The 27,461-nt window shown below is 58.1% G+C and overlaps 4 protein-coding genes and 1 long non-coding RNA gene across 9 annotated transcripts in view; 2 read left to right on the top strand and 3 right to left on the bottom strand.

Annotated features, from left to right (window-relative positions):
• TPCN1 (two pore segment channel 1) overlaps positions 1 to 9,972 on the bottom strand; it is a 49,489-nt gene extending 39,517 nt beyond the window's left edge. Inside the window, exons 1-2 of one of the 2 annotated variants that reach the window (XM_030024917.2) lie at positions 8,863 to 8,957; positions 3,503 to 3,622 (exon numbers count right to left, since the gene is read on the bottom strand). Coding sequence is in view for 1 of the 2 variants with exons in the window: in XM_030024911.2 (XP_029880771.1) it covers positions 8,863 to 8,974 (112 nt within the window). In the remaining variant the exon portion in view is untranslated. Of the gene's footprint in view, positions 1 to 3,502; positions 3,623 to 8,862 lie in introns of both variants that reach the window. The other variant, XM_030024911.2, reaches the window with a different exon arrangement.
• A 311-nt stretch (positions 9,973 to 10,283) lies between these two features.
• Positions 10,284 to 11,482, top strand: LOC115345694. The gene is made up of 2 exons (XR_003924920.2): positions 10,284 to 10,850; positions 11,218 to 11,482. It is a non-coding gene; the product is annotated as an uncharacterized LOC115345694 (long non-coding RNA).
• Positions 11,483 to 12,149: 667 nt separating this feature from the next.
• RITA1 (RBPJ interacting and tubulin associated 1) lies at positions 12,150 to 17,196 on the bottom strand. 2 transcript variants are annotated; one of them, XM_030024923.2, is made up of 4 exons: positions 16,853 to 17,196; positions 15,630 to 16,561; positions 14,928 to 15,125; positions 12,150 to 13,791 (listed from the first exon to the last, which is right to left on the bottom strand). In XM_030024923.2, the coding sequence occupies exons 1-2, from the start codon at positions 17,194 to 17,196 to the stop codon at positions 16,018 to 16,020; spliced, it is 888 nt and encodes a 295-aa protein (XP_029880783.1). In that variant the 3' UTR covers positions 12,150 to 13,791; positions 14,928 to 15,125; positions 15,630 to 16,017. The 2 variants fall into 2 exon arrangements, with proteins under 2 accessions (XP_029880783.1, XP_029880782.1); XM_030024922.2 differs by lacking the exon at positions 12,150 to 13,791 and having other exon boundaries at positions 14,713 to 15,125.
• On the top strand, positions 17,116 to 24,088 carry DDX54 (DEAD-box helicase 54). 2 transcript variants are annotated; one of them, XM_030024910.2, is made up of 20 exons: positions 17,116 to 17,236; positions 18,350 to 18,485; positions 18,584 to 18,654; positions 18,748 to 18,933; positions 19,042 to 19,091; positions 19,201 to 19,242; positions 19,531 to 19,626; positions 19,787 to 19,908; positions 20,102 to 20,163; positions 20,328 to 20,459; positions 20,799 to 21,009; positions 21,478 to 21,612; positions 21,956 to 22,177; positions 22,267 to 22,340; positions 22,452 to 22,661; positions 22,833 to 22,978; positions 23,064 to 23,177; positions 23,268 to 23,372; positions 23,575 to 23,678; positions 23,779 to 24,088. In XM_030024910.2, the coding sequence occupies exons 1-20, from the start codon at positions 17,195 to 17,197 to the stop codon at positions 24,000 to 24,002; spliced, it is 2,484 nt and encodes an 827-aa protein (XP_029880770.1). In that variant the 5' UTR covers positions 17,116 to 17,194; the 3' UTR covers positions 24,003 to 24,088. The 2 variants fall into 2 exon arrangements, with proteins under 2 accessions (XP_029880770.1, XP_029880769.1); XM_030024909.2 differs by having other exon boundaries at positions 17,136 to 17,236; positions 23,575 to 23,672.
• A 97-nt stretch (positions 24,089 to 24,185) lies between these two features.
• On the bottom strand, positions 24,186 to 27,293 carry CFAP73 (cilia and flagella associated protein 73). Of its 2 annotated transcripts, none has more exons than XM_030024920.2 (7): positions 26,585 to 27,293; positions 26,056 to 26,253; positions 25,777 to 25,881; positions 25,507 to 25,707; positions 25,163 to 25,384; positions 24,724 to 24,882; positions 24,186 to 24,621 (listed from the first exon to the last, which is right to left on the bottom strand). In XM_030024920.2, exons 1-7 carry the CDS (start codon positions 26,888 to 26,890, stop codon positions 24,475 to 24,477), a joined length of 1,338 nt encoding a protein of 445 aa, XP_029880780.1. In that variant the 5' UTR covers positions 26,891 to 27,293; the 3' UTR covers positions 24,186 to 24,474. The 2 variants fall into 2 exon arrangements, with proteins under 2 accessions (XP_029880780.1, XP_029880781.1); XM_030024921.1 differs by having other exon boundaries at positions 26,056 to 26,161; positions 26,585 to 26,765.
• Between the last annotated feature and the right edge of the window lie 168 nt (positions 27,294 to 27,461).

Raw genomic sequence — 27,461 nt, 5'->3', positions numbered from 1 at the left:
GGTCACTTCGCCTCCAACCCCAATGCCAAAATTCTCCTTGGTAAGTTGCTTGCGAGCATTTACTTAATACAGGCAGGACCAAAGCGGTCACTTGTTTGCACGTGCCAGCAGTTCAGAAAAAGCAGAACATTTAATACTACTTGCAGGTAGCAAGGCAGAGCCACAGAGCAAACCGGTCTCAGCAAGTGTTCCTCTCTTCAATCACATTTCCAGTACTTCTGGTTTGCTCAGGGCCCTGGAGAAACAATGTTCCCCTCTGCACCGTGAAAAACAAGCAAATGGGCAACAAACAGCAGCATTTTTCTATTTCTGTAGTGACTCACCACTACCTAACTAAATAAGCAGCTGGGCATTGCTGTTTTGTGTTGTAAGAACACTGCATTTACAGAATGGATTACACTACAGCTCTTGTGCCTCTCACCAGGCACGGATCTCCTCCAGCCAGGTTGACCAGGTGCCACAGAATAAAGGGGACAGACCGTGGAAATATTGTACTAGTCAAAATTTCGGCCCTTACACTCTTCCTTTGGAACCCCACGCCCACAGACAGCGGCCGCAAAAGCGCTAGCTGTAGAGGATGGCATCCCTTCCTTCCTCCTCCCACGTCTGATTATCCTGTAAATGGCATAGCCAACTCACCAGTACAATTTGACCCTGGAGAGTTTTCAGTGCTCCCACTTGCAGGATTGATCACTTAGTCTTAATTCTACAGGCATTTCTTCATTTAGTTAACAAAGAGCAGGAACATATTTGTGCATTCTAGTGAAATCCTTTAGCAGGCTACATTACTTTTGTACAATAAACTTTCCCAAATCCATTGAGGATAGTGAAAGTCTTCTCAGAAAAACAGTTATAGTTAGAATAAAATACAGATGATCGGAAATTCCCAGATGACAACAAACACATATACGCATGTGCTAGGCAGTCACACAGGAAACATAAGGGAGTAGCTAAGGTGTCCAGCCCCATAGAATCAGAGGGTTTAACATGGCTGTGCACAGAGATCCATCCTAAATTTTATTCCCCCATGTAAGAAGGAAAAGAAAAGCCTTTTGTTCCAAGCAAACACCACCAGATCATGATTATAAAAGCAGCACTGGATACAAGCTTCAAACCCCCACACTACGATTCAAATCACAGCAGTCTCCTCTTGTCATCCTCAAGATCTTTCATCAACCATACAGTGCTGCGGTGGATCAACACAAACACACCCCTTCTGCCTCCCTCTCTCCACTACAGGTGCACAAGCTTCCTGCTGAACTGCTCACTAGAAGCAGATGGATGAAATCCTAAAGCTGCTCCTACAGCTCTCCATAAAGAAAGCAGTCATGTAAAAATCAGGTATCTTCTCAACATGCAAAAAGCAATTATGCTAAAGACATGGGGAGAGCCCTGCAAGGTCCAGATCAAAAGCCAGAGACATTGGAGGCAAGAGAAAGACCTATCAAATTCACTGTACTTTTCCCAGCTTAAGGATCAGAAATGGAGCGTTCTGGCTCATAAATTCTACTTCCAGCAAATTCAAGCTTAAATCCCCTGAAGGCAATAAGGAAAAGGCAATCAACAACAACTCTAACCACTTCACAGATGCTCCTGTTTAGTTTATACAGCACTTCTTACAGCATTCAAATGGGTAAAATGGGATTTCAACGCAGGGGGGCTGACGGCAGCAAGCAGGATTCCTCGGTGAAGATACCAAGGGCAAAGGAAGTTCTGAGAAGCATCATATTGGTTATGATGAGTGAACTCAGCGTGCTCAGCCTTTGCTCATTTTAATCTGCCAGTAAGCAAGCTTGGCTAAACTGAACATCCTGCATCTACAGTGCCTTAAAAATCCACAGGAATCACAAAAATGAGGGGAAAAACGAACAAACTGATGCGTTCCCTGGGAAGCCATGAAAAAACTAATCGCTATTTGTTTCCAACTGTTGTTCCGCTTCCTGAGCCAAATGTTCCCAAGTCAGCTGCGGTGGCTGAGGAGTGACCGGTTAGAGCTGGAAAGTTGTCGATTTAAAATTGCAGCTTGAACACTTTCAAACTCCTTAACATCTTTTATAGCTCCAGGACCACCTGTTCGAAAAGCGGAGCCCTCCGATGCCATAGCATGTGCCCTTACCCCCACATCTTCCAACTAAAGCAATCAGCCTGGGGAGAAGACACTTAGCCTAGCCCGTTCTTCTGCTCTCACACGAAAAAGATGCAAGCTGTGTACTAGAGAAGAGATACATGAAGGGAACAGCCTCGCTCCCTCAAAGCATCAAAGTCATTACTCCTGTCTTCAGGAAAGGAGTGAGAAGAAGCTTCCAGACTCCTCGAACCCCTCTGCAGCATCTTCCCTCATTTACAGTGAGCATGCATGAAAGATGATATCCATCCCTAGTGCTCCGGGAGATGACAAAGGAGAAAGAACTATTTGACTCCAGGATAATGGAACACTAACCCAAGTCTTCTTTACCTTGTATACGCTTTTACTCGCTCAGATTTGAACAGCATGGGGCATTCAAGACAGAATCACTAGGATTTTTTTTTTTACTGCGCGAAAGAGTCAACAGCGAGGAGATTCTGTTTGACAAAGCATCCTACTGTGAAACACACAATGTGTGCATTGTGCAAACTGATCTCCTGCAGGGCTAAGAAAACAAGGCAGGCTCGAAAAAAAACCCACAAGATAACTGCAGCCCGCAATACCTCTTGGTACTTTACTCTGCTCATGGTTTTTCTTCTATAGGTACCACATTTACAGAGCCATGTTGAGAATGTCTTGATACAAATGCTTTTGTGAGTCCTGGACAACGCAGTGCTGTTTCTCTTGAATCAAAGGTACCAGCTCTACCCTCTCATTATGGCAAGTATTTAAGCACAGCTGAGGCGGTCGGTCCTCCCTTAAAACCTGAATTCTCAGGATAAATGAGATTCCAGAGGATAATGCATTTGGAACTTAGGAGCACAAACACATTTTCCACTATTTCTAACACTGTATCAAAAGATACCCAACATCTCCTAAAAAGCAGCATTTGCCTCCTTCCTCTGAGTTTACAGAGCTCATCACCCAGGGAAACGAATTGTACTGAAGGAGAAAACAATAATCTCCTTATGTTTTGGGTGTTCATTTCCCTTTCCAAGATTTTTACCCCTCACTCATCTCAGAGGCAGTTTTGCTTCGCTTTGCTTGCTTAAAACATTCATTATAAGTCATCTAGGCCAGGAAAGGATTAGAGAAGCACTGGCAGAAGTTGCAAAATGCAAGGCTGTTAGGTCAGAGAAATGAGACTTTCAGAGGCATAAACAACAATCCAGCACTGAACTACCACTTGTGCTTCAGAAAAAATTCCTCTATAAATTTTAAGCAGGTATATACCAAGAAAAACAAATCATGCACAGCAATGCAAAACAGCACCTCTTCATAACAAAGTAATGAAGCCTACCTGTCCACTTCCACATAAGGTATAATCTGTGCTTTACAGATGAGACGTGTTAATCACAGTGATGTTAACTGACTTACCCCAGGTACAAGGAGGAGCGGCTTCAACAGAACTAGATTGCCTCCGAAAAGGTGGTCCCAGTCCTGTGCTCTAGCCATGCTTCACCTCCAAACGCGGCAGCAGAAGCGCTGATACTGGAACTAATTAAAGGCAAATCGGTAGAACTAGGAGCCATGATGCAAGAAAATATCCTGCGTAGCATCCAAGAAAGCCACCAGATAATCCAAAAGGCTGTTTAAGATCCTGGCTGTCAGAGATGTCGGGATCTGCCAGGTCCATCGCAAGTGTCTGCTTGTTCCCTCGTCCCTATTTCTTCACACCAATTAGCGACAGCATTTTATAACTAGTGCCCAAGTCCAAATAACCATCTCTGAAATCCTTGCTTTCACACAGGGATCAAAAACTACAGATCCTGGAGGATTTATTAAATCTACTAGATGGCTGACATTTAAAATGCCTGTTTTTCTTCAAAGGTAGCAAAGCCAGAATGCTTTCACTGCAATTAAAGTGGTACCTCAAAAAGCACAGCTACCGAGTTTGTGTGGTTGCAGCATTTCCCCAAAGGTCAGGTATTTATTCTCTGTTTGTTCCCTCAGCCCATCAGAAAACGTACACTTATTTTACACCTGGAAATCTCTTTCATCCACGGACGGCACTACAGGAAGCGGCAGTAGGAAGAAGGCAACAGAGATGTTTGAAGAGCAGGGACTCGACCAGATGAGCTGAAGCTGTGTACTGTGCGGGCAGACTTACTTTCTCTCACTGCTGATAGAAACATGTTCTGGAACCAGATCCAACACAGAAGAGAATTATATCACTTCAGGTTGCATTGGTTGCCAAACACATCGAAATCCAGGTGGCTCACATGTCTCAAAAGAACAACACTAACTGCCACCAATCCTGGGCCACCCCCAAAAGTGTATGTCTACCTCGGGATTAGTAAATGATTTTTTTTTTTTTTAAAAAAAAGACATGTTTGTTGAATACAACATCCATTAATGCTGTAATTAGACTCTGTGTTCAGAAACATCGCTTGAGTTTCCATCAGCCAATTACAAAAAGAACAGCTTTGCTGAAAGCCTCTTCCTACATTTCACCAAGGAACTGGGCCGACGTGCAGAAGCAAGGCAAGGGAAGAGGCCCTCCCTCCAGCAGCTCCAGGAAGCACAGCGCACACCACACGCTGTTTTACAGGCACAACCAACAGTCTCAGAGGCAGTCACTGCTCTCCTTATCCACAGTCACGTTCCGCACCAAGCACACCTCGGGCAGCCCCTCCAACTCCACCAACAGTAAAATGTCATTTTCTTTACGCGGTTTGGGCCACCTGCTCCTTCACGGCAGTGCACAGTCATGGGGGCACATGCGTCAACAATTCTCCTACTACCCAAAAGGCCAGGCCGGCTCTAGTTTTCCTGACAATTTACTCTTCAGGCAGCAGAAACAGATTGCAAAGGCTCAGCTGAAACCTCAACATCAAAGTTTTAACTTCCCATTTTCCAACAATCCTTCTAGAAAACATTGCACTTCGCTGTTGCGGTTGCTCCCCCCACCTCCCCACACATACGCAATAATTCATTTTTACCTCAATAGCAGATGCAGTTGCTTTCTTGTAAAAACCCAGAGTTTAAAGATGACTTCTTCCACTTGCCATAATCCATTGTGTGGGAGAAACAGACATACAGTATCATATTGTTCCCTGTACAACACTTTGAGCTGTACTTTCTGCTCTGAACACACTGAAACTCCACTTGAGGCTACAGCAATTTCCATGCAGGAGGCAAAGGAGATTCTCGTGTCTGATCTAATACAGGATAAATCAATGTGCACTCATTTATTGCTTATAGTTCCCATCAGCTCAAGGAGAGACACCATCCTAGAGTTTCAAGGCTATCCACACTGCTTTTGTATATGGAAAACATACCTCACACTTTGAGATATTTTGAGAACCCCATTCCAACGCTTCCCCGGAGTTCAGGTGAGGGACGGGAAATCAGTCAACCCCAGCTGCTTCTCACCACGATTTTGGGAAAGGTCGTGCGAGGACTGCATCCCTGTTTTTGCCTTCTACAGAAATTCAGTTAGTATTAGTCATTCACCTCAGACAGCTGCTGGGAAGCTTAATTAGAGTGTGTACAGCACTCAGAGATTCTCAGATAAGATGTACCAGGGAAGGGCAGCATCATATTAATTAGCGTGGATTCAAGTGACGAAAGCGCTTCTCTCTGTCTCCTTCAGCTGTTGGAGCTTGAAAGAAAAATTACCCAGCACCACAGTCCTACGTGTTGTAGTCAGAAAACCACTGGCACCACAGGGACTACATTTTTCTGGATGTGGTCTGAATTCCCATCAGCTTTGCAGGATTCTGACCTTTCGCTGTGGCTGCAAACGGGAGATCCCTGGAAGACATGGATCCCAGCCCAAGCCAAGGAAAGCGGAGTTTTAATATTCTTTCCCATGCAGGTATTTTCTCCCATTAAGTGCTTAAGAGCTGTATGATTAGGGAGATTAATTTTTGCAGCTGGACATTTTCTTTAAGAACGTAATTTTCCACACAGTTTTCTCATTTAGCTTTCTTATATTCTAACCCCAAGACATTCACTTCCCCAGAATAAGACTCTACTGCAAGGTTCAGAAAGGAATACACTCTTGCATTTTAGTCCTTTCTTTTTACATCTGCAACAGGCTTGCTTTCAGAAAACCCTGTTACTACTTATTTCAACCCAGTAACTTGTCTGCATTGCCAGACAATCAACACCAGGAGTCCAAAACTACAGATTCATTTATCCAAGGACCCGATTGTAACAAAGCTACCTCATGGATCAAGTTTTTTTTTTAAAAAAAGCGCAAGAAGTTCCTTAAAAAACATGAGAGTTGATGTACTGAAATCACACAGATACCCAGCATTTAGCAAGATGGTTGTGACAAGCTGGAATATGGATTAAAATTTAGAGAGGTTCACTGACATAGCAACACAAAACAAGAGTGCAACTTAATTATTATCAACCTCAGATGCATGATTTAACATAAGGGCGGTTACAGCCACTTTGTCTTTCCCTCGTTGTCACCTGGGAAGAGGATGACGGGTCCCTCACTGCAAACAGTCCCAGCCGGTATCTGGGGACACACTTAAATAATAGCTTTGTGTTTAACCTGCCACCAAATCCCTAGGAGTCGATGGCCAGGCACAGTAACAAGTGAGCTACTCCTCCAAATTCTGGCTGAATATTCTAAGACTTTAGGCATAAGGAAGACAAAACCAGCCTCCTGACCTTCCCTGTCCCCATGCCCTCATCATCACCCTAGCAGGCTCTCCCTCTCCTGAAAAGGACTGGTTGGGGCAGGACTTTCTCCCTGAAAAAGAAAAGTCTCTGAATAAAAACGTGGAATTATACAGTACTGTTAATGTCATTTCAGTCCTCAGCAGAGAAGTGGGGGCAGAGCAGAGGGGAAACATTTGAATTCCTCACAGCCTCCACGAGACACAACTTTTCTGCATTTCACAGTAGATTTTCTTTGCGGGCAAAGAGGAAAGCTGGACTACATGTTCTGTTTTTAAACAAGCTTACTTTTGCAAGTGATGGCGTTAGGCTTGCTCGCTCACTAATTTAAGCTTCCCGCTTCTCAGAGATAGATGTGCCTTTCAAGTTGTTTATGCCAGCCTTCCTTTTCTAATCTTTTATCCCACTCTCACAGTACCCACTGACTTCAGAAGGCTCCGCATCATTCAGCATCACTTGCACAGAATAAGCTTTATGTTTTTTTCAGCAAATTCAACTTTAACAGTGATTAAAACATATAGCAAAATAACAGTTCTTTAATACCAAGAGACACTTCATTTGAAGAATTCCAGGAAATGAATTCTCAAAAACCACACAGCGATCTTTTAAGCAGCACAAAATTGGTCCCTAAACAATCTCCCTGTATTTCAAGGGAAGCAGATTGTGGAATATTTTTATTTATTAATACATTCATTCTCATGCTTGTGCTTTAGCACAGTCATGTTGGCTTTAACCAAATGATAAACCTCACAGAACTTCTTCTCTAAAGGGATGGGAGGCGGGTGGAAGAAATAGATGAGAGTGATTAAAATCAGTCACAAGAAAGCCTATAAATACACCAGTGGACAGAGGAAGCATTCTCTCTTCTACTGAACTTAAAAATAGCGAGCTAAACTTTAAAAGACAAACAGATGCAATAGAGCAGATGCAATGGAGCAACGATGCAGCAGAGCTTAGAGAAAGTCAACTGGGCAATTTAGCCAGGGATGTGTATTGCAGGGGTGGGAAAGGAGGAGGGAGGAGGAATCTTGATTGTCAGAAATCCTGCTGGCTCAGGAAGTCACAAAAGGAGAAAACTAAGGGAACCCATAAGATTGCAAGAGAGAAATCAAATCACAGAGTCACAGAGGCAGTATGGAATAGAGGTATAATGTAGAAAAAAGGGACGCCAGGCCAGGCAACGGTTTATTTGTTACAAATGTTAAGCTTATGGCAGCAAGGGCTTGAATAGGATCACAAGACCTGTGCATACACCTGCAATGTCAACTGGAAGTCAAAGGGATGTGTTGAATAAAACTGCTCAAATACATTCAGTGAGGTATAACATAAAACAGAAGCTCACTGAACATGCTCAAACACATCTGCTGTTCCCATCTCACCTAGTGCAGGGCTCTACCAAAGATATACTGAGGAGAAAGCAATGCTTCTAAGGGATGATGGCTTTTCTTTTCCCCCTCTCAACGCTCATAGGCTGGCTCTATCCCACTAAATACCTGGGGCTAACAGGAGTACGAATATATTTTCTAAAAGTACTCCTGGTTCTTTGATAAGAATACAATAAAGATGTTAAAGGGATTTATCAACACGTATCACTTTCCTTATCGCAAAAATCGGAACGTAAACTAGAAATAGGCAAAACAACAGTTGCAAAGGACAGATGCTTTATGGCACTAGGAAAATACTACATGACATAACTGCAGCTGCTGCGCCTGACAGCTCAGGCCACTGGTACGGCACGGCGGGTCAGTGCCAAGAAAAGGAGACGCTCAGGGCCAATGTGCAGGAAAGGAGAGTTGAGCTTAAGGACAACGAGGTCGCAGGTTATTACACGGAAACCACAAAAAATGTGTGTTAGAAATGGCATCGGTAGGACGTGTCCATCCAGCGTCCTCCTCCCTCTCGGTGTAACACGGGTACTGTGAGTAAACAAGCAACACAATAAGCAACTTCCTGATCTGATTTTCTCAGGCAGCCGCCGGGACACTGAACGAGAGCTCTGAGAGTTTCAGGTCCTGGCAAGCGCAAGAAAGAGCAGCCACCGCAAAGAGAAAAACAAGCGAGGCCGTCACAGCGGGCCGGAAACAACAAAGCGATCTTACTTTCGTTAGGCAGCTCCTCCCGATCCAGGTCATCAAGAGGGGCTGAGGCGCTGCTTCCACTGTCGTCCAGGGTGAGGATGAGGGGAACATCATCATCCATGCTCACAGCCATCCTGTCCCTTCAGAGGCTCCTACTCCAAGAACTTTAAATAATGCCTTTTTCAGTTCCACTTGTAAAACGCTTACGTCAAAAACTGTCCCCAGAAAGTCTTCCATCAGGGGTGTCTTCTAGACATAAGAATATAAAGGTATGCGTACCCATCTCCAGAGACCACAGTTCAAAAAAGGATCTAGTTATTTGCTTTTGAAAAGCAGCGCAGGATGCTAGACTCAATGGCAGTATTTACGCACGAGCTAAATTCAAGAAGTCAGGTCTGGGCTGCCTACTCCAGTCAGTGCACGGCTCGCAGTACAGCATGGAAGCAAAACAAAGTGCTTCTTGACAAACTCCTGACCACTCAGCACAAGAAGCAGGCGGGCGTGACGCATCCAGGGCCAGCATGATGCTAAGTGTCACCGTCACACAGGGCTCTTTCCCCTGTCATGCCAGAACGCCTCGATTTCAGGTGGGGAGGGGAAAGAGGGAGAAAAAGAGGCCAGTTTGAGTCCGCACGCATGAAGTTCCCGCAGGCTTTTTTTACTGGGCGATGTCACTGTCACAAAGTCACGGATTTCTTTAAAAGGTGGAGGAAAAGAAAAATCACGCAGGGCCTGGGCAACCTTACAGGGACGCTCCACAACCGGTGCCGCCACGCAGCCGTTACTCTCCCCGTCTCCTTCCTTGCAGGCCGTGGCGAGGGCAGAAAGAAGTCACGGCGGAGGCCGCATCCCCCCAACAGCAACAGGCCGACCGGGGCCGAGCCGCCCCGCTCCCGCAGGGCCGGCACCCAGGGCCGGGACGCGAGCCTTGGCGGCGGACGCTCGGGGGCTTGGGAAACAGGCGGAACGGCCGGGACCGGACTCCTCCCGCGGCCTACGAGAGAGGGACACCGAGACGGGGCTGTCACCCGCGCTGTGGAGGCCCCGGCCCGGCCCATTCCCCGGGCTCCCCGCCGACCCCGGCCCGCGCAAACCGGCCCTGCCGCCCTCCCGCACACCCTGCGGAGCCCTCGGGCAGCCCACCGGTGAGCCTACCCCCACACACACACCACCAGCCCCTCACGCCTGCGGCCCCCGGGACCCCCCCCGCCGCCTCCGCCGAGCCCCCCGGACACGGCCCGGCCCCGCCGAACCGGCGCCCGCGGCCGCTGCGACACCTCTCCTCAGCGCCCGGCGCCCGCGGCCCCGCCCCGGCCCCGCCCCTCCGCCTCTCATTGGCCGCGGCGGCTCGGGCCTCTCGCCGGAGAGGCCGAGCCTCCCTCCCCTCCCCGCCAATCCACGCTCCGTCACCGCCCCCCTCCCCCTCCCACAGCCCACCGCCCGGCCCTCGGCTCCTGCGAGAGGGTCCGGATTATTCCCGCCTCCTCCCTGCCGCACTTGGTCTCGTCATTGGGTAGCGGCGATGCCTCTCCGGCCAGGCGGGGATGCTGATTGGCCCGAGGTGGTGGAGGGCTAAGAACATCGCGCCTCAACCACGGGAAGGAAGAGGCGGGCTTTCGAGGAGGGGAGCGCGGGCTGCCATTGGCTGTGTTGAGGCCCCGCCCCCGGGGTCAGAGGGGAGCGGAGCGGTCACCTAGCAACCGCGGGACGCGGGCGGAAGGCGGGAGCTCCGGGCCCGCCGACCCCGACCCCGAGGGGAGGCCCCGGCCCGGGGACCCCCCGGTCCCCGCGCTCCTGGGCTGGGCCTCGGCTCCAGGAGGCGATGTTTCTGTTCCCAGGCCCCGGTCCGGGGGCGTCGGTGCCCGCAGGGAAGAGATGGGCCCTGAGGAAGGGCAGCCCAGCCCAGCCCCAAGAGGCAGCGGGTACAGCAGGTGCCGGGAAGGGCCGGGGGCCCCGTCAGTGAAACACGACGTTCCCCAAACCCCAGGATTACATCCAACTCTGAGGAGGTGAGGATTCTCAAGCTGGGAGCGAGCAGCCTGGTGTGTAACGAGTACATCTGATCCACTGGTCCAGGCTGAGCGTTTCTCACAGGCAGCCCACTGAGCGGAGTCCCCAGGACAGTCCCCCAGCCCAATCCAGCCTGATAAAGCCACCGGGCTCTGTCGGATTGATTTTGCCACCGGCAGGACTCCTGTCAGTGTTACAAATGGGTAGGCAAGGCCTCTGTCCAGCTGGAGCATCCCCCTTGCTATCAGATTAGATGCGTCCAGTCTTAAATTACCAACACCTTTGCAAATGAGCCTTTCTTCTGCCCACCTGATGCCTCAACACACCCTCCCCTTCTCAGTGGTACTTCTTTGTGTCATCCTCCAGGGCTGGATTTACAAGGAGGACAATGAGATGAGAGATCTCAACAGCAGCTTCCAACAGCTGACCAGAAGACTTCAAGATCCGCAGACCAAGCAGGAAGTGGTGAAACAGCAGAAACAGGAGCTGCAGGCTTCCCCAAACGAGCGTACGGAGCTAGAGCAGGACACGCGGCACCTAAGGACACAACTCAATACACTTGTATTGGAGCACTGAGAATCAGCACTGGCTCTCAGAAAGGTACTGCAGGAGGAGATTAAACATGTCATAGCGCTGTTGGGTCAGGCTGCTGCCTGCTTCAGGTCATTACCTGGCTCCTGCCAGCTCCTGGCAGGATGCATATGCTGGTTTTTGGAGTATACCTGCTCCATCACAATGCTCCACTGATTTCAGTGGAAAGCAGCCCTGTAGCAACACAACCGCAACCACCAAGCAAGTGGCTTACTCACAGGACCGCCTTTCCTCCTCATCCACTGACTCAGCTCTGAAACCTCCTCTGCAAAGCGCCATGCCAGTCTGGGGAGGCTGCACACTAGCCAGAACGCAGAGCAGCGAGGCTACCACAGATCGGGTGAGGCATGTGTTGAGAAACAAGGGAGCTGGTGTGGGCTAAGCAGAGCAATCGTAATACTGCCCACACATAAAACCATCTTTTATACTCGTTTGAAGCACCTAGGGCTGGGTGCAGCTAATTTTGGAAGCGAAGCAGTTCCCAGATTGGCTGGTACTTTGCTGAGAGACACAAGACAAGGAGTCCGGGTTGAGTCAAAGGTGGAAAGTGTGATCAATCAGAGTGCTGAGCAGATAGAAAAATGAGAAATAAGAGCAGCAGCAGGCAGGAGTCCCAGCTGCGATTCAGGCCTCTCTATCAACAACTCTCACCCGAGGTGAGCATTAGTGATACTGGACAGGGTGAATCTGGAGCTAGGAAACAACTGAACATTTTCCCTCATTTTACTCAGACTTGGTGTTTGCTCCACACAAGCACCAGCCTCCTACAGTCAGGGCAGCCCACCGCAGTGACGGAGCATCTTTTGCTCTCGTGCTGGACTGCACAGCTCTGGTAGAACAAGAAGACAGGGCAGTAGTAAAGCATCAAATGCGAGTGAGAACTGCAGTATGAAATCCAAACAACCCATTTATATCCTAAACAACACTGTCCTTGTGGAGTAAATAGCGAGGAAGTGCCAGTTCTGACCTCCTGATGGCCTGAAAGCCCTCGGTGACAACCTGGGCCAGTGTGGGACAGGAAAGCGTGTGGCTGATGCGATGGGTTCTAGTTTCCCCCATTGATTCCTTGGAGCCTGAATGCAGCAATGGGGGTAAACCGGCCACCCCTGGCCATACAAGCCACTGTTAACTTGTTTTTCAGATAAAAATCTCTCTTCATTTTAAGAGGCTTCATCTTTCAAGTACTCCAGCACTCCAATATTGCACCTTGTGTCCTGCTTTCGGGTTCAGCCGTTCTCTGCTGCATTCGGGGCAGTTACCCCAGTTTGCTGATGACTCACCTCACTGGATCTGACTCACCCACCTGCTGCTAGGGAACAGGGCTCTCGCTTTTGTGTCAATCCTTAACCCTCTTGTCTCCATCTAGTGTCCAAATCACACTTCGGTTTCTCTCCTAGGCCACTGAGAGACCTGCAGGCTTAACAGCTTGCATGTCACTGTGCCCGACATCCAATTAAGCTGAACAGGCTCAGATTCACGTCAGCACCCCCAACGCCTCCTCTGAGAAGGCCCTAATTGCTTTCAAGTCCCTGCAGCTTTTACCCAGGTGGAGAAGAGCTGCCAGACTACTGCAATGCAAAGTGTAGGGAGAGACCCAAAAGCTCGGTGCTAATCATAAGGATCCTCACCTTCTCAGGTTTTTAATAACATAAGGTTATTCTCGCTTCCTATCTGCCAGGGCAGCTGGAGCAGCGAGCCCCAGAACTGCTGGCTCCCCTAATTCTCCTCCTCCTCCGCATGGCTCACTAGTTCAATGGGCAAGGAATAAATCATTGCCGAGTGCCACCAAGACTACCTGTCCTCGGCCTTCTGCAGGCAGACGCATCCTGGCTTTTCCCACATTCCCAACAGCTCACAGCATATTAGCTGGGTTACAGCACCGCTGATATAACCTGCTTCTCAGCAAAGCTCTCGGCTCAGGCTCAGCCCCATCCAAAGCACACAGATGTGGCCTTTTCTTCAGAGTGGTGGCAAAGCAGGCTCTGACCCACGTGCGCAGTACTCGGTCAGAGTCCCCATCAGTGGACAGAGGCCGTCTGCAACGTCAGGGCTGGTGGGGGAAGCTCAAAGGAGCATGAAGGTATTTGGACTTGGCACCTCATGAAGGCATTTGGACTTGGCACCTCATGAAAAGTCCCATCAGGCACATTTCCTTTTTTGGTCCCTTTGGGAAGGCTCAGTTCAGCAGCCAGGGGCAATTCTACCCGGATTTCGGATAGGTAAAATGATCCCTCCGTAGGGATGTGCAGGGAAAACCTGCTGAAGGCCCTCAGGCTTGCAGTAACTGGTGTCTGCTGTCTTGCCAGGCTGAGCGAGAGGTGCTGTCTGCACCAAGGACAAGGCTTGGCCCTGAAAGAGAAACACAGTGTGCTTACCTACTGTTCCTGGACTGAGGAGGAGCGCTAAATGTGGCAGGAGAAGAATGAGCAGGACGTGAGGGGGACAGCTACGACCAGTGCTGCCACCCACATCCAAAAAAGCTGCTTGTTCCAGACACTTCTCACGTCGAAGATGAAGAAAAAGGGAGAGGGCCAGAAGGCCAAGAAATAAGCACAAAACCCATGCTCTGTCCTCCAGTCTTTCCTCCCAGCAAGGCTGCTTGCTCCCCTGGGGCTCAGCTCTCCCAGATTACAAGCATTAACTGAGATAGCACTTGCACTAAGGCCCGAGCCTGCCACGGCTGGCTGTCAGAGACAGATGACATCAGAGCAGTGGCATGACGATACGTCTCACTATTTTAGGTTGAGCTCTGTTGCCTTTCAAAAGCAAGAATAACCTTTCTTGCCAACAGGACTGGACCAGGAGAGCAGGCTTCTGGCTGGCCTTCCTAGCTTCAGTGCCCTTCATGTGCTGGAGTGGGTCAAGGCCCAATCCTGCTGCTGCTCAAGGTGGCAATAAAATAATTTCTGGGGGCAGAATGATGCCCTTAACCTGGCTCGGTTTGTCCTTGGGTGAATTTGAGAGAATGTTTCCCTTTGTGTGGGACAGAGTTACCAAACTCCCAGCAACTCCCCTGTATTCCCTGACCTCAGCAGCTCGTCACTGCAGCCTCCCTTCCCAGGGGAGCAGTGACACAGGCTGCAAACCCCAAGTCACCCAGCCCATGTCCTTTATATGCCTCCCTGCCTATATTCCTACAGACCGAGTTGCTCTTTCCCACCTCAGGAATGGAAATCGAGGAGCTGCTTTGCTCAGACAGTTTTTGGAGATGCTAGCTGTGCCCAGATCGCACAGCAGCGTCCCGCGGACCAAACATGAGGCCCCAGCAGATTCGCCTTGGATCATTTATTTGGTAACGAGCATGGCGTTGCTGTGACAGCACCTCACAACACTCAGTATAAACCATGGGATTACGTGTCCACTCACCACACCCTCGTCACCAGAAGCTGCTGAAATCCCCGCGGCAAATCCTTCTCTGTCACAAACCCCATCCAGCTTGGGGGCACCCCCCCACCAGCGGGACGCAGGGCGATGCCTTTCCTCACCTCTGTGCTCGTCCTCCCTTCTCCTTCCTTGACAAAGGAGATCATTAAAGCGTTGATGGAACGGAGCAAGGCCAGCAGAGAGCCACCAAGACGGTCAGGGTTGGAGCACACGTCCTGTGCGCGGAGGCTGAGGGAATGGGGCTCGTTCAGCCTGGAGAAGGGACGGTTTTGGGGGGCCTCAGAGCAGCTTCCCAGTGCCTGCGAAGAGGAGGTAACCGTGAGGATTGAGCCAAGCTTTGCGCACAGGTGCAGAGCAGAATGAAAGGACGCAAACTGAAACGAGAAAGGCTCTGACTGGATATAAAGGGAAACTTTTCACCCCAAGGACAGTCAAGCAGTGGGAGGGGGTGCCAGAGAGGTTGTGCAACCTCTGTCCTTGAGGGTTTCCACCACCCGACTGGATAAAGCCCCGGACAGCCTTGCCTGAGCCCATAGCTCACCTGGCTTGAGCAGGAGTTTGGGCTAGACATCTCCTGCAGTCCCATCGAGCACGAGTGATCCTGTGCTAGTACGCGACAGGCAGTACGAAGCAGGACTCCTCTCCCCAGAAGCGATCAGCGGAGGTCCCCGTCGGGGCTTTCAGACCTTAACTGCCCTGGCCAGCCTCGCCTGGGACCCCCCACCCCAGTGGCACCGTGCGCTCCCTGGTCTGGGAGCTCCATCAGACCTGCCCGTCCCCGCCAAGCTATGCTCTAGGTGTACCTGTGCCCGGTCCTTCTCCTGGATGGGCCCTGGACCTACGCCGTAAGGCAGCCCTGTCTCCTGCTGTTCCGACTTCCCGGCTGGACTTCCTGGACAGAAGGAACCTGACTCGTTATCACACCTCATCTGACGACCACCGGACAGTCAAGGGAAGCTGCTGTTACCACCAAGGCTGTCCCACTCTGGTGCTGCAGGATTGTGCCCTGCTCGGGGAGGTCACTGCCCCGTCAACGCTGCAGTCACCCTTGGCTCCTGGCTTGTCCTCCAGCGCGGAGCAGCCCCATCCTTCGTTTCCAGCCACGGAAAGGCCCAGGGTCCTCACGGACTCGGTCACCGGGTGGTCTCGGGTAGGCTAAGGCTGTATTTATGTCCAGAGGGACATTCGGTTTCACTTCCAGGGAGGCCTGGGTTTGCAGCCACCCGCTGCCGTGGAGTTCCTGGCCAAAGGAGGTCCGGACACGCTTTTCGACCGACCCCTCATCAGAGGGCCTCGGGGGGTCGCAGGGGCTGTCGCAGGGCTTCGGTTTTTACACCTTTCCGTCTTGAGGTTGTCTGAAGCCAGGCGGAGCCCGTCTGAGGGGGTGTTCAGCCGGCCGACAGACTGAGAACGTCCTCTGCAGGGAACACCCCGGCCTTCGGAGCAAGAACCGCTCTCGGGATTCTTCCAGACGCAGGACTTGCCCTCACGGCCCGCCTCGAAGCCTTCCGTTGCCGGAGACGCCGGGGTTGGCGGGTGGACGGCTCTCAAGGGCATCTCCCTGGAGCGGGGGCAAAGGCTGGGCTGGTTTCGGGGGGCAGGCGGTGGGCTCCAGAGCAGCGGATGGAGCTTGGCCACATCTTCCTTCCTCATCCAAGGAGCTGCCCAGGCCGGACCCTCGGGCTTGGTACCAAAGAGGGTCTCGTCGCAGAAGGACGGAGTGTGACTCCTCAACCTTCGCGGGGCGGCAAGGAGAGAAAGCCGCGGGTTTATTAAAGCGGGCAAGGGCAGCACGGAGCCCCGGTCGCGGTGTGGGAAGTTCACGGGAGGACAGGGAGGTTGAGATTCGCCCCAGACCCTCCCGAGGGCCGCCCGGGCTGGGGAAACCGAGGGGAGCTACCGGGCCGCCCTCCCCGGGCTGCTGCTCGCAGGGACCGGCACCCTAAGGAGCCCCGGGGCCACCGACGCTTAGCGAGCCCCGAAAAACCGGGACAGCGAGCCGAAGAGGGCTGGCGGGACCGCTCACCTGCACTTACTCCTCGGCCGGGGACCGGCAGCGGGAGCCGCCGCCGCCGCCACCGCCGCCGCCCAGGGAGGCGCGAAGCCGGGCGGCACCGGGCGGGCCCCCGCGGGGCTGCCGAAGAGCGACTCGTCCACGAAGGACGCCCGCGCCCGGCGGACACCCCGACCCCGGCCCCGGCCCGCCCGCGGCAGCTGGGGAACGGGAGCGGGAGCGGAGCCGCCTCCCGGTACCGGCCCCGCCGCCCGCATGGCAGCGCGCCGCCCGGGGCGGGGCGACGGCTGGCTCCGCCCCTTCCGACTCCGCCCACCACCACGTGCTTCCGCCGCCGCCGCCGCCGGTACCGACATGGCGCCGTCACGCGCCCGCCGCCAGCCCCGGGGAGCGCCGGTACGAGGGGGGGGGGGGGGGGGCGGGGCGGGAACGGGGCGGGGCTCCAGGGCGGCGTCACCGCTGCACCCGGTGCCGGTGTCCTCGGTGCGGGTGTCTCCGGTCCCCCGTGCCCATATCCCCCGTACCGGTATCCCCGGTACCGGTGTCACCAGTCCCTGTGTGCTGCTGTCCCCGAAACCGGCGTCCCCCAGTCCCCGTGTGCCATAATCCTCAGTGCCGGCCTGCCCAGTACCCGTGTCCCCAGTACTCGTGTCCCCAGCGCCGGCATCCTCAGTGCCAGTGTCCCCAGTACCGGCGTCCCCAGTGCCGGTGTCCCCAGCACCAGTGTCCCCAGTGCCAGCATCCCCAGTAGTGGTGTCCCCAGTGCCAGCGTCCCCCGTACTGGTGTCCCCAGTACCATTGTCCCCAGTGCCAGTCTCCCCAGTTCTGGTGTCCCCACCGCCAGCATCCCCAGTGCTAGTGTCCCCAGTGCTAGTGTCCCCAGTACTGGTGTCCCCAGTACTGATGTCACCAGTGCTGATGTCCCCAGTGCCAGCATCCCCACTACCGGTGTCCCCAGTGCCGGTGTCCCCAGTGCTGGTGTCCCCAGGGCCAGCATCCCTAGTGCCAGCATCCCCAGTACTGGTGTCCCCAGTGCCGGTGTCCCCAGTGCCAGTGTCCCCAGTGCCAGCGTCCCCAGTGCCAGCATCCCCAGTGCCGGTGTCCCCAGTGCCGGTGTCCCCAGTACAGGTGTCCCCAGTACAGGCGTCCCCAGCGCCGGCGTCCCCAGTACCGGCGTCCCCAGCAGCGGCATCCCCACTGCCGGCGTCCCCAGTGCCAGCGTCCCCAGTGCCGGCATCCCCAGTACAGGTGTCCCCAGTACAGGCGTCCCCAGCGCCGGCGTCCCCAGTACCGGCGTCCCCAGCAGCGGCATCCCCAGTGCCGGCGTCCCCAGTGCCAGCGTCCCCAGTGCCAGCATCCCCAGTACTGGTGTCCCTAGCGCCAGCGTCCCCAGCGCCGGCGTCCCCAGCGCCGGCGTCCCTGCCCGCCAGGCCGGCAGCGCGGAGCCGCAGTGCCCCGGCAGCTGCGGGTCGCCCGCCGCCGCAGCCGCGTCCCCTCCGCCGTCCCCAGGTCCCCGCGCCCCCGCTGCCCGCCTTCCCCGCCGCCGCCGAGGAGGACGACGGCGCCGACGCCGAGCCGGACACGCGCGCCATGGTGCGGGCCCAGAACCAGAAGAAGAAGAAATCCGGGGGCTTCCAGTCCATGGGTGCGTGGCGGGGGGGACGGGGGGGACGACGCGGCCGTCCCCGGGACGGGGACCGTCCCCTCCCGCCCGCGTCCCCTCACCCGTCCCCGTCCCCGCAGGCCTCAGCTACCCCGTCTTCAAGGGCGTCATGAAGAAGGGCTACAAGGTGCCCACCCCCATCCAGAGGAAGGTGAGCGCGGGGAGGGGAGGGGGGGGGCACGGCGGCGGGACCCCCGTCCCGGCTCGGCGGCGGTGGGACGGTGACGGCGACGGCGTCTCGCAGAGCATCCCCGCCATCCTGCGCGGCCGGGACGTGGTGGCGATGGCGCGGACGGGCAGCGGGAAGACGGCCTGCTTCCTCATCCCCATGTTCGAGAGGCTGAAGGCGCCCAGCCAGGCCGGGGCGCGCGCCCTCGTCCTCTCGCCCACCCGCGAGCTGGCCCTGCAGACCCTCAAGTTCACCAAGGAGGTACGGGGGACGACGACCGGGGGCGAGCGGGGATGACCCGGGGGGGCAAGGGGGTTTGGTTTTAACGCCCCCCCCCCCGCCTCGACGTGTTTCTTTCTCACCCCGCAGCTGGGCAAGTTCACAGGCCTGAAGACCGCCCTGATCCTGGGAGGAGACAAGTAAGTCGTCCCCACGTCCCCGCCGGTCCCCGTCTCCCCAAAGCCTCCCCAAAACCCGGCGAGGGGCTGAGGTGCCCCGTGCCGCCCCAGCCTCTCTCCCCTCTCGCAGGATGGAGGACCAGTTTGCCGCCCTGCATGAGAACCCCGACATGTGAGTGGGGGTGCGGGGAGGGGACCTGGGGGGGGGGAGATGGCCCCCGAGAGCCACCCGCCGTCCGGGGACGTCGCTGGCGTTTACAGCCACTGCGCCCGATGGACGTGTCCTGGTGTTCCCTTTGGACCATCTTCCCGTGCTCCCCGTGGGGGACAAGGGGGTCTCTAGCGGGTCTTCTTTGGGGCGGATTTGGGACCCGCACCCGGGACGGTGTGGGGGTGCCGTGTCGTCGTCCCCCCCCCCACCACCACCGGCCTGGTCCCATCGGCAGCTCTGTCCCCGCAGAATCATCGCCACCCCCGGGCGCCTGGTGCACGTGGCGGTGGAGATGAAACTGAAGCTGCACACCGTGGAGTACGTGGTGTTCGACGAGGCCGACAGGTCAGCGGGGTGCAGCGGGGTGGGGGGGGTCCCCGGGGCTGGCAGCGTCCCCGCGTGTGGGGTGAGCGACGGTGGGAGCGAAGTGCCCCGAGGGGGTGGCAGGGCTGGGCACGGAGGGACCGAACAGGCGCTGCCATGTCCCGTGTCCCTTCTCCCGCAGGCTTTTCGAGATGGGCTTCGCCGAGCAGCTCCAGGAGATCATCGCCCGCCTCCCGGATTGCCACCAGACCGTCCTCTTCTCCGCCACGCTGCCCAAGCTGCTCGTCGAGTTTGCCCGGGCCGGTGAGGAGCGTGGGGCAGACGGCGGTTGCGGGGGGGCCGGACCTGGGGGGAACCTGGGGACGGGGACACGGCACGGTCCCGCAGCGGGGCTGGGCCCAGGACTGGTAAAACCAGGCTGGGCCGAGAGGTGGGACTGGTCCCAGTGGCTCATCCCACGTGCGACCCACGTCCCGCGTGTCACCACGTCCCACAGGTCTCACCGAGCCGATGCTGATCCGTCTGGATGTGGAGTCCAAGCTCAGCGAGCAGCTCAAGGTGAGAGGGGCCGGCGGCGGGGGGGGGGCTCGAGATGGGCTTTGTGCCCCCCACCCCCTGCAAGCCACCCTGCGGTGGCTCCAGGCTTGTGAGGAGGGGACAGGAGGGGTGGTGGCATCTGGCGTGGGGACGCAGAGGGGCTGAGCTCTGCCCTCCCCTTGCAGCTGGCTTTCTTCCACGTGCGCGGGGACGACAAACCGGCCGTGCTGCTCCACCTGCTCCGGAACGTGGTGAAGCCCCAGGACCAGACGGTCGTCTTCGTGGCCACCAAGCACCACACGGAGTATCTCAAGGAGGCAAGTGGCATTTGGGGTTGCCCGGCATGTCCCCCTGTTAAAGGGCACGCTGCCGGGCGGGGGGTGCCTCGGACTCCTCTCCAGATCCACGTGCGGTCTGCATCTGTGATCGCGTCCCTGCTGGAATCTCTGCCTCTGTCTCGCTGGGTCGAAGGAGAAATCCCAGCACACGTCATCGCGGAGGTGCTGCATCCACCTACCCCTCGGAGAGAGGGGGGAGCACAGCGGGATTTGGGGGTCCGGGCGGGCATCCAGGAGTCTCAGGGAACTGGGCAGCCCTGTCTCTCAGCTGAGGGTGCATGCCCAGGTGGGATCTGATCTCTCTTCCCCCCTCCCCAGCTGCTGATGGCCCAGGGCATCCGCTGCACACACATCTACAGCTCGCTGGACCAGACCGCCCGCAAGATCAACATCGCCAAGTTCGCCCACGGCAAGTGCCCAGTGCTGCTGGTCACCGACGTGGCCGCCCGTGGCCTTGACATCCCCATGCTGGACAACGTCATCAACTACAGCTTCCCCGCCAAGGCCAAGCTGTTCCTGCATCGTGTCGGTGGGTGCCGCTGCCCCGCGCAGGGATCCTTGCGACCTGGGGGTCCCTCAGGGTGACGGGGAGGGTGCGAGTGGGCTGTCCCTTGTCCCCTGGTTTTCCTATCTCTGTGTCCTGCTGGGCTGGCGCTGCTGCCCTGGACTTGGTGGTGATATTTTTGGGGCAGGAGGTTGGCGTGTTGTGACATCAGGAGACAGGCTGGGGACAAAACAGTGTCAGGAACGTCCCTGATCTCCCAGCTGAACCGCAGGGGCTCCTGCGGGCAGGGCTGGTGCCTTCCCTTTAGGATGACACCGTGGTGGGCTCCCCTTTCCCCCCTTCCCCAGCATCCCACAGCCCCTTGCCAGCCATGCCCACCGGGTAAACGTCACGTGCGTGGGCTCCCAGGGGCACCAGTGGGTCCCTGCCTGGGTGGGGGCAGGCTGGGTTGGCACTGGGTCTGTTTTCCCACTCTCCTCCTCCCCTTGCCAGGTCGCGTGGCCCGAGCTGGCCGGAGCGGCACTGCCTACTCGCTGGTGGCTCCCGATGAGATGCCCTACGTCTTTGACCTCCACCTCTTCCTGGGGCGCCCGCTCGTCCTTGCCGGTGCCCAGGAGATGCCCGCTGGTGAGCCAGACCCGGTTGCAGGCATCGGGGTGGCTGCACGTCCAGGCTGGGACGCTGGCCGTGTGGCTGCTGTGGTTTTATCCTCGGCCAGCGCTGGAGTTCACGGTCTTGCGGTTGGCACTCGTGCAGAGGGGCGATACGCTCTCATTGCTGGGGTGCAGCTGGGGAAAATGGGGTGCTGGGGGCTCCGACACACGCCGTGTGTCGGCGACGCTGATATAACGCCACCGAGCTCCTCGTGGCTGTTAGCTCTGCTCCATTAAATCCTGGATTGCTGCCGTGCCTGCTGCAGTAATCCCAGGGTGGGTGCCAGCGAGGTGACGCGGCGTCCCCCGGGCTGCAGATGCCGGCGGGGTCCTGGGCCGTGTCCCCCAGAGCCTGGTGGACGACGAGGAGTGCCTGCTGCTGACGGACCACGAGGGCTCGCTGGAGCTGCGGAGCCTGCGCCGCGTCGCCAACAACGCCCACAGGCAGTACCTGCGGTCCCGGCCCGGCCCCTCGCCCGAGTCTATCAAGAGGGCGAAGGACCTGGACGTGTCCCAGCTGGGCATCCACCCGCTCTTCAGTGAGTGCCTCGGGGACGCCGAGGGAGGGGACCCTGTCCCCCTCGCCAGGGAGCTGATCTGTGCCCCTCTCTGTGCCCACGTTCCCCAGGTGCTCGCTTCGAAGACACTGAGCTGGAGAGGCTGAAGTTCGTGGACAGCATTAAAACCTACAAGTCCAAGGCGGTGAGTTGAGACCCGGCCTCGGGCACGAGGCGCCTGGGTTGGGGTGGGAGGGAAGCTCCGTGGGGCCAGCCATGCAGCTCACCGGGACTTGCACTCCCGCTCCGGGAGCAGACCATCTTTGAGATCAACGCCACGTCACGGACACCGGCCAGCACCGTGATGCGGTCGAAGCGGCGCCACGACCATGCTCTCATCGAGAAGTACCAGCGCGGGCAGCAGGAGAAGCGGGCAGCGGCTCTCAAAGGGCAGGGGCTGTGCCCGGCCCCCCCCGGGCCCGAGGAGGGAGAAGGAGAAGGAGAAGGAGAGGAGGAAAACCTCCAGGTAACGCGGCAGGGATGAGGAGTTTGCCGTGGCCACCGGAGCTGCTGCAAGGGGGCCTCAGCTGGGCGCTGGCAGCACCAGGGCCCCGGGGCTGTGCCAGGGCTCAGGGGGCCAGTGTGGGGACTGGTGGGGGGGCACGGCTCCTCCAACCCATCCACTATCCCCTTCCAGGACGTGTTCTCTACCGTGGTGGGCCAGAAGCGAAAACGGGGCCGAGGGGGAGAAGATGGTTCCAGGAAAAAGCCGCAGCAGCCAGCGCAGCGGGACGAAGACTTCTACATCCCATACCGGCCCAAGGACTTTGAGAGCGAGAGGGGGTGAGTCCAGGAGGGCTCCCGCTGCAGTCCTGCCGTGGCCTGCCTCGGGGGGGGGGGAAACGTTCTCATCGCCCACCCTTTGCAGGCTGAGCGTGGGCGGCGAGGGCAGCCCCTTTGAGCAGCAGGCAGCTGGAGCCATCCTGGATCTCATGGGGGATGAAAACCACAACCTCAACAAGAGCAAGCAACTGCTGAAGTGGTGAGGGGAATCTGGCCATGGGCGGGAGCGGGTGGGAATGGGGGCTGGGGGTCCCACCACCCGGTCCCACCGCTCTCCGCTCTCTCACAGGGACCGCAAGAAGAAGCGGTTCGTGGGGCAGACGGGCCAGGAGGACAAGAAGAAGGTGCGGACGGAGAGCGGGCGCTACATCAGCGGCTCCTACAAGAACAACCTGTATCCTGCCTGCGGGCACCGGCGGGGAGCGGGGCTGGACCCGCCGGCAGCCGTGCGGCATTGTGCCCTGCTCCCGGGGATCCATCCCGTGCCAGGGCAGCGGCCTGGGGAGGGAGGCTGGCCAGGCACTCCGGTGGGTCGAGCAATGGGGAGTCGGGCGATGGGGAGTCACGGCACGTTCCCTTAACCCACCCTGGCCCAGCTATGAAAAGTGGAAGCAGAAATACAAGGTAGACGAGCGGGACGAGGACGGGGAAGACGAAGGAGGCAGGGCGCAGTTCAGAGGGAAGCACAGGCACGGGCACGGTGAGTACCTGGAGCGAGCGGCGGAGCCCCCACTTCGTCCCCCCGCCACCTCGCTCTGGCCTCTGAGCTGAGCTTGGCCGTGTTCCCCCCCGCCCCGCAGGACCCGCGCAGCCCCCAGCCCGGGGCAGGGTACGCTCGGAGCTGAAGAACAAGCAGCAGATCCTGAAGCAGCGCAAGAAGGCGGCCAAGCAGCGCTTCCTGCAGAGCGGGGGGCTGAAGCGCCTGAAGGCCAGGAACCGGCAGCGGGTGCAGGAGCTGCGGCAGATGGCCTTCGGGCGACGGGTGGGGGCCGCCAAGAAGGGCAAGCTGCGGAAAAGGGTGTAAGAGAGGGGGCCGTGCCCCAGCAGCTTGCCCCCGTGCCTGGGCTGGGTGCCGGGGAAGGAGACATTAAATACGTGGCTGGTTTTGCATCCTGACTCCTCTTTGTCCTCGCCAAGAGCATCGTGCCTGGGATAATTCCCCCCTCCTTGGGCCACCCCCGGGCGCAGTCCAAAAACAGCCAGGTGCTGCGGGTCCACAGCTGGGTTGTATTTTGGCAGGAGACACCTGCGATGATACCCAACAGCCTGAACGTGAGCGGCAGCCGGTTCCTGCTGCCCGGGGTGCCCCTTGCGGGCTCTGCCCCAACGCGGAGCCATCCCGGTGCGCCCGCCGCCATGTGTGTCGCCTCTCGTTATGGGGGTTCCCAGACTTATCGGGGAGCGACCTCCATCCCCAGGGAGGTGCTGGGGGTCCTGTGTCTCCACGCTGGCCCTGGCAGCCCTGGGAGCTGGGGGGGGGGGATTGTCCCCAGGGGCTATTCCTGGCTCGGGGGCACCCTGGCACCCCCGTGGCGCAGAGGGTTTATGCTGGTGGCAACGGGCAAGCGTGGGGGACACGTCCCCGGCTGCCTGGGGAGCAGCTCAGCAGAGATGGCAGCCAGGTCCTGCATGCAGAGCAGCACCTGTGGAGACGGGGACCTCGGTGCCACGGCCGTCCGGGGACGTGAATGAACGTCCCCGTGTCCCTCCCAGCCCCTCTGCCCAGGGGAAAGGGCTGCACTGACCGTGTCCAGCTGGGCCTCGGTGTCTTCCAGGGCCACGTCCGTGGGGACCTCGAGCCGCGCGGTGGCGAGCTGGAAGAGGTTCAGCACTGCCAGCTTGATCTGCCCCAGCAGCAGGGTCTTCTGGGTGGCCGTGCTCTGGACGCGGGCCCAGTGGGACTCCTGGGGGGACAGAGCGACAGAGAGCCCTGGGCCCCCCACCCCAGCCACTGCCCCGTGTCCCCTGCGCCCCCCCCCGGCTGGGAGAGGGGGACCTGGGAGTCCTGGCTGCGTATCCCCCCATGCAGAATTCCTGATGATGCTTTTTCCGGGTGCACGGGGACCTCCAGCCCAGCTTCCCACCACCGCCACGTTGGGCATCTCCCCTCTGCGGCACGCTTGGGGTCCACACTGCTGCCCCTCTCCCTGAAGGGGGACCCCCACATCCGTCCCCCCCCCTTACCCCTTGAAGCACGTCACGGCGGGCGTCCTCCAGGCGTGCGCGGAGCCGGGTCAGCTCGTCGTTGGTGCGCAGGAGCTTGCTGCCGGCCTCCTCGCGGTACCGCCGGAGCCGTGCCCGGCCCTGGGCCAGCTGCTCCTGCCCGGCTTCTGCCTGTTGCGCCAGGGCCGCCCGTGCCCCCGCCAGCGCCCCGAAATGGGCCAGCATGGCCGGGATGTCCTGGAACTGGGCAGCAGGAGGGGGTTGAGAAGCTGCTGCCCCGGATGGGGCTGACCACACACCCCCCCAAAAAAAGGGGGCTTGGGGACACGGAGGCGGCACCGCAGGACGGGGACCCCCGCGCTCACCTGCCCCATCCCGGCCAGCACGCTCCGCAGGTAGTCACCGAAGCCGCGGAGGCTCCGCAGGCGCCGGGCCAGGCGCTCCCTGCGCCGCAGCAGCCCCTCGAGCTCCCGGCGCAGGCGGGCGACCTCGGCACCCTGCCCCGCCGCCCGCGCCCGCTCCTCGTCTCCCCGCCGCAGCGCCCGCTCCCGCCTCGCCGCTGAAGCCTGCGGCGCGGGGACGGAGTCAGCGGGGGCCCCGACGGCCGGTCCCGGTCCCGGTCCCCGCCCTGGCACCTTGAGGAAGGCGTCGAATTTGAGGACGACATCCCGGAGCTCCTCTTCCCTCCGGCCCAGCTGCCGCCGGCGCTGCGCCAGGCGCTCCATCCTCTGCCGAAATTCCTGCGGGACCGCGGGGTGCCGGGAGCCTCGTCCCACGCCGGAGCACCCGAGTTGGGGACGGGTGCCGGCCCTTGAACGGCTGGGGACGTGCCCGCCGGCTCCTCGTCTCCCACGGCACGCTGCGGCCCCCGGGGAGGGGGCACACGGAGGGGCTGGGGGGGGGGCCACCCTTACCTCCCGCTGGCTCTGCAGCGCCCGTTCCACCTCCGCCACCTCCCTCCGTTTCAGCGGCAAGCGCGCGGAAGGCGGCAGCGCGGCACCGTCCCGCGTCGGCACCGTCCTGCCGCAGGTCGCGCGGAGCTCACGGGGAGAGCCCGGGCGGGGGCACCCACCACTGTGTCGTGGCCGGGGACCCCCAGGGACCACCGCTGCCTGCTGGGGCTCAGCACGGGGGGGGGGGCTTGGCCCGCTTGTCCCCTCACCCACCCTTCCTCTTCAGCCTCCCTCCGCTCGGAGACCCCCAGCGCCGCTGTAGCGTCCCAGGGAAGGAGAATTCACGGCACAACCTCAGCGCCCACCCAGTGACGCCCACCCCGGGGACCCAGCGACGGGAACGTAAAACCGACAGACCACCGGGGACGGAGGACGCGCTGGCCCCGTTGCCGAGCCTTCGCTCGCCTCCAGCCAGCAGCACCCGCCACGGGAGCCGGGCAGGCAGCTGCCGGTCCCACGGGGAGGATGGAGGGGGGGGGATCTCACTCACGGCAGCCGGAGCTTGTCCCGGAAAGCCGTCCGCAAATACTCCTCCAGGTCGAAGGCCATCTTGCCGGTGCCTCCTGCTATGCCGAGAGGCCGGTGTGGAGGCCGGGACGTGGGGCGGCCGAGATGGCGGCAGCACAACACTGTTGCCAGGGGCAGCCGGAGGCTCCCGCGGCTCCCTGGGATTTTCCCGGCACGGCTCCGAGCATCGCCCGCGATGGTGGGGTGCTGGGCACGGGGACCGCGGCGAGGCTGCTCGGGGGCCAGCTCGCAGGTCGGTCCCTCTCGCAGCCCTCAAACCACACTCCATCCTCCCGCCCGCGCTCCGGTCCCCCCCAAGCCCTCAGACCCCGCTCCAGCCCCTCAGAAACCTCTGTTCAGGCTCCGCACCCCTTCGGAGACCACCGCGCACAACCGGACCCCAACCCCTGCCCCCCCAAGTGCTCGGGTCCCCCCCGCCCCGTACTCCCTCAGCTCTCCTCCATCTCACGCTGTTCTCACCCACGTCCCAGGGAGGGCGCAGACCCCGCGGCTTCACCCACGGTGCATAAGCTGCTCCTCCCCGCGTGCCCCAGGAGTGCCTCCTTTCCCCTCCACGTGCCCTCAGGTCCCCTTCGCTCCCCCCGCGTGTGGGCTCACCACCTCCCCTCAGTACCCTCCACGCACTCAGATCCCTTGTGCACTCACTTCTCCATCACCCTCTATGCGCTCTTTCACTCCCCACTTCACACAGTTTATTCCTGTTCCCCTCCACCCCGCTCCGAGCCCTCCACCCCGCTCCAGCCTCTGTTCCACCCTGATCCCATCCTGCTCTGTTTGGCCATTCCCATCCATACGTGCCGATCCCCTCCATCACCCTCCGATCCCTCCCTGCTCTCCTC

This window comes from Aquila chrysaetos, chromosome 9 (assembly GCF_900496995.4).
Source record: "Aquila chrysaetos chrysaetos chromosome 9, bAquChr1.4, whole genome shotgun sequence".
NCBI classification, from domain to species: Eukaryota; Metazoa; Chordata; class Aves; order Accipitriformes; family Accipitridae; genus Aquila; species Aquila chrysaetos.
Note: the sequence above shows the minus strand (reverse complement) of the source record. Positions and strands in the feature narration are given on the sequence as shown.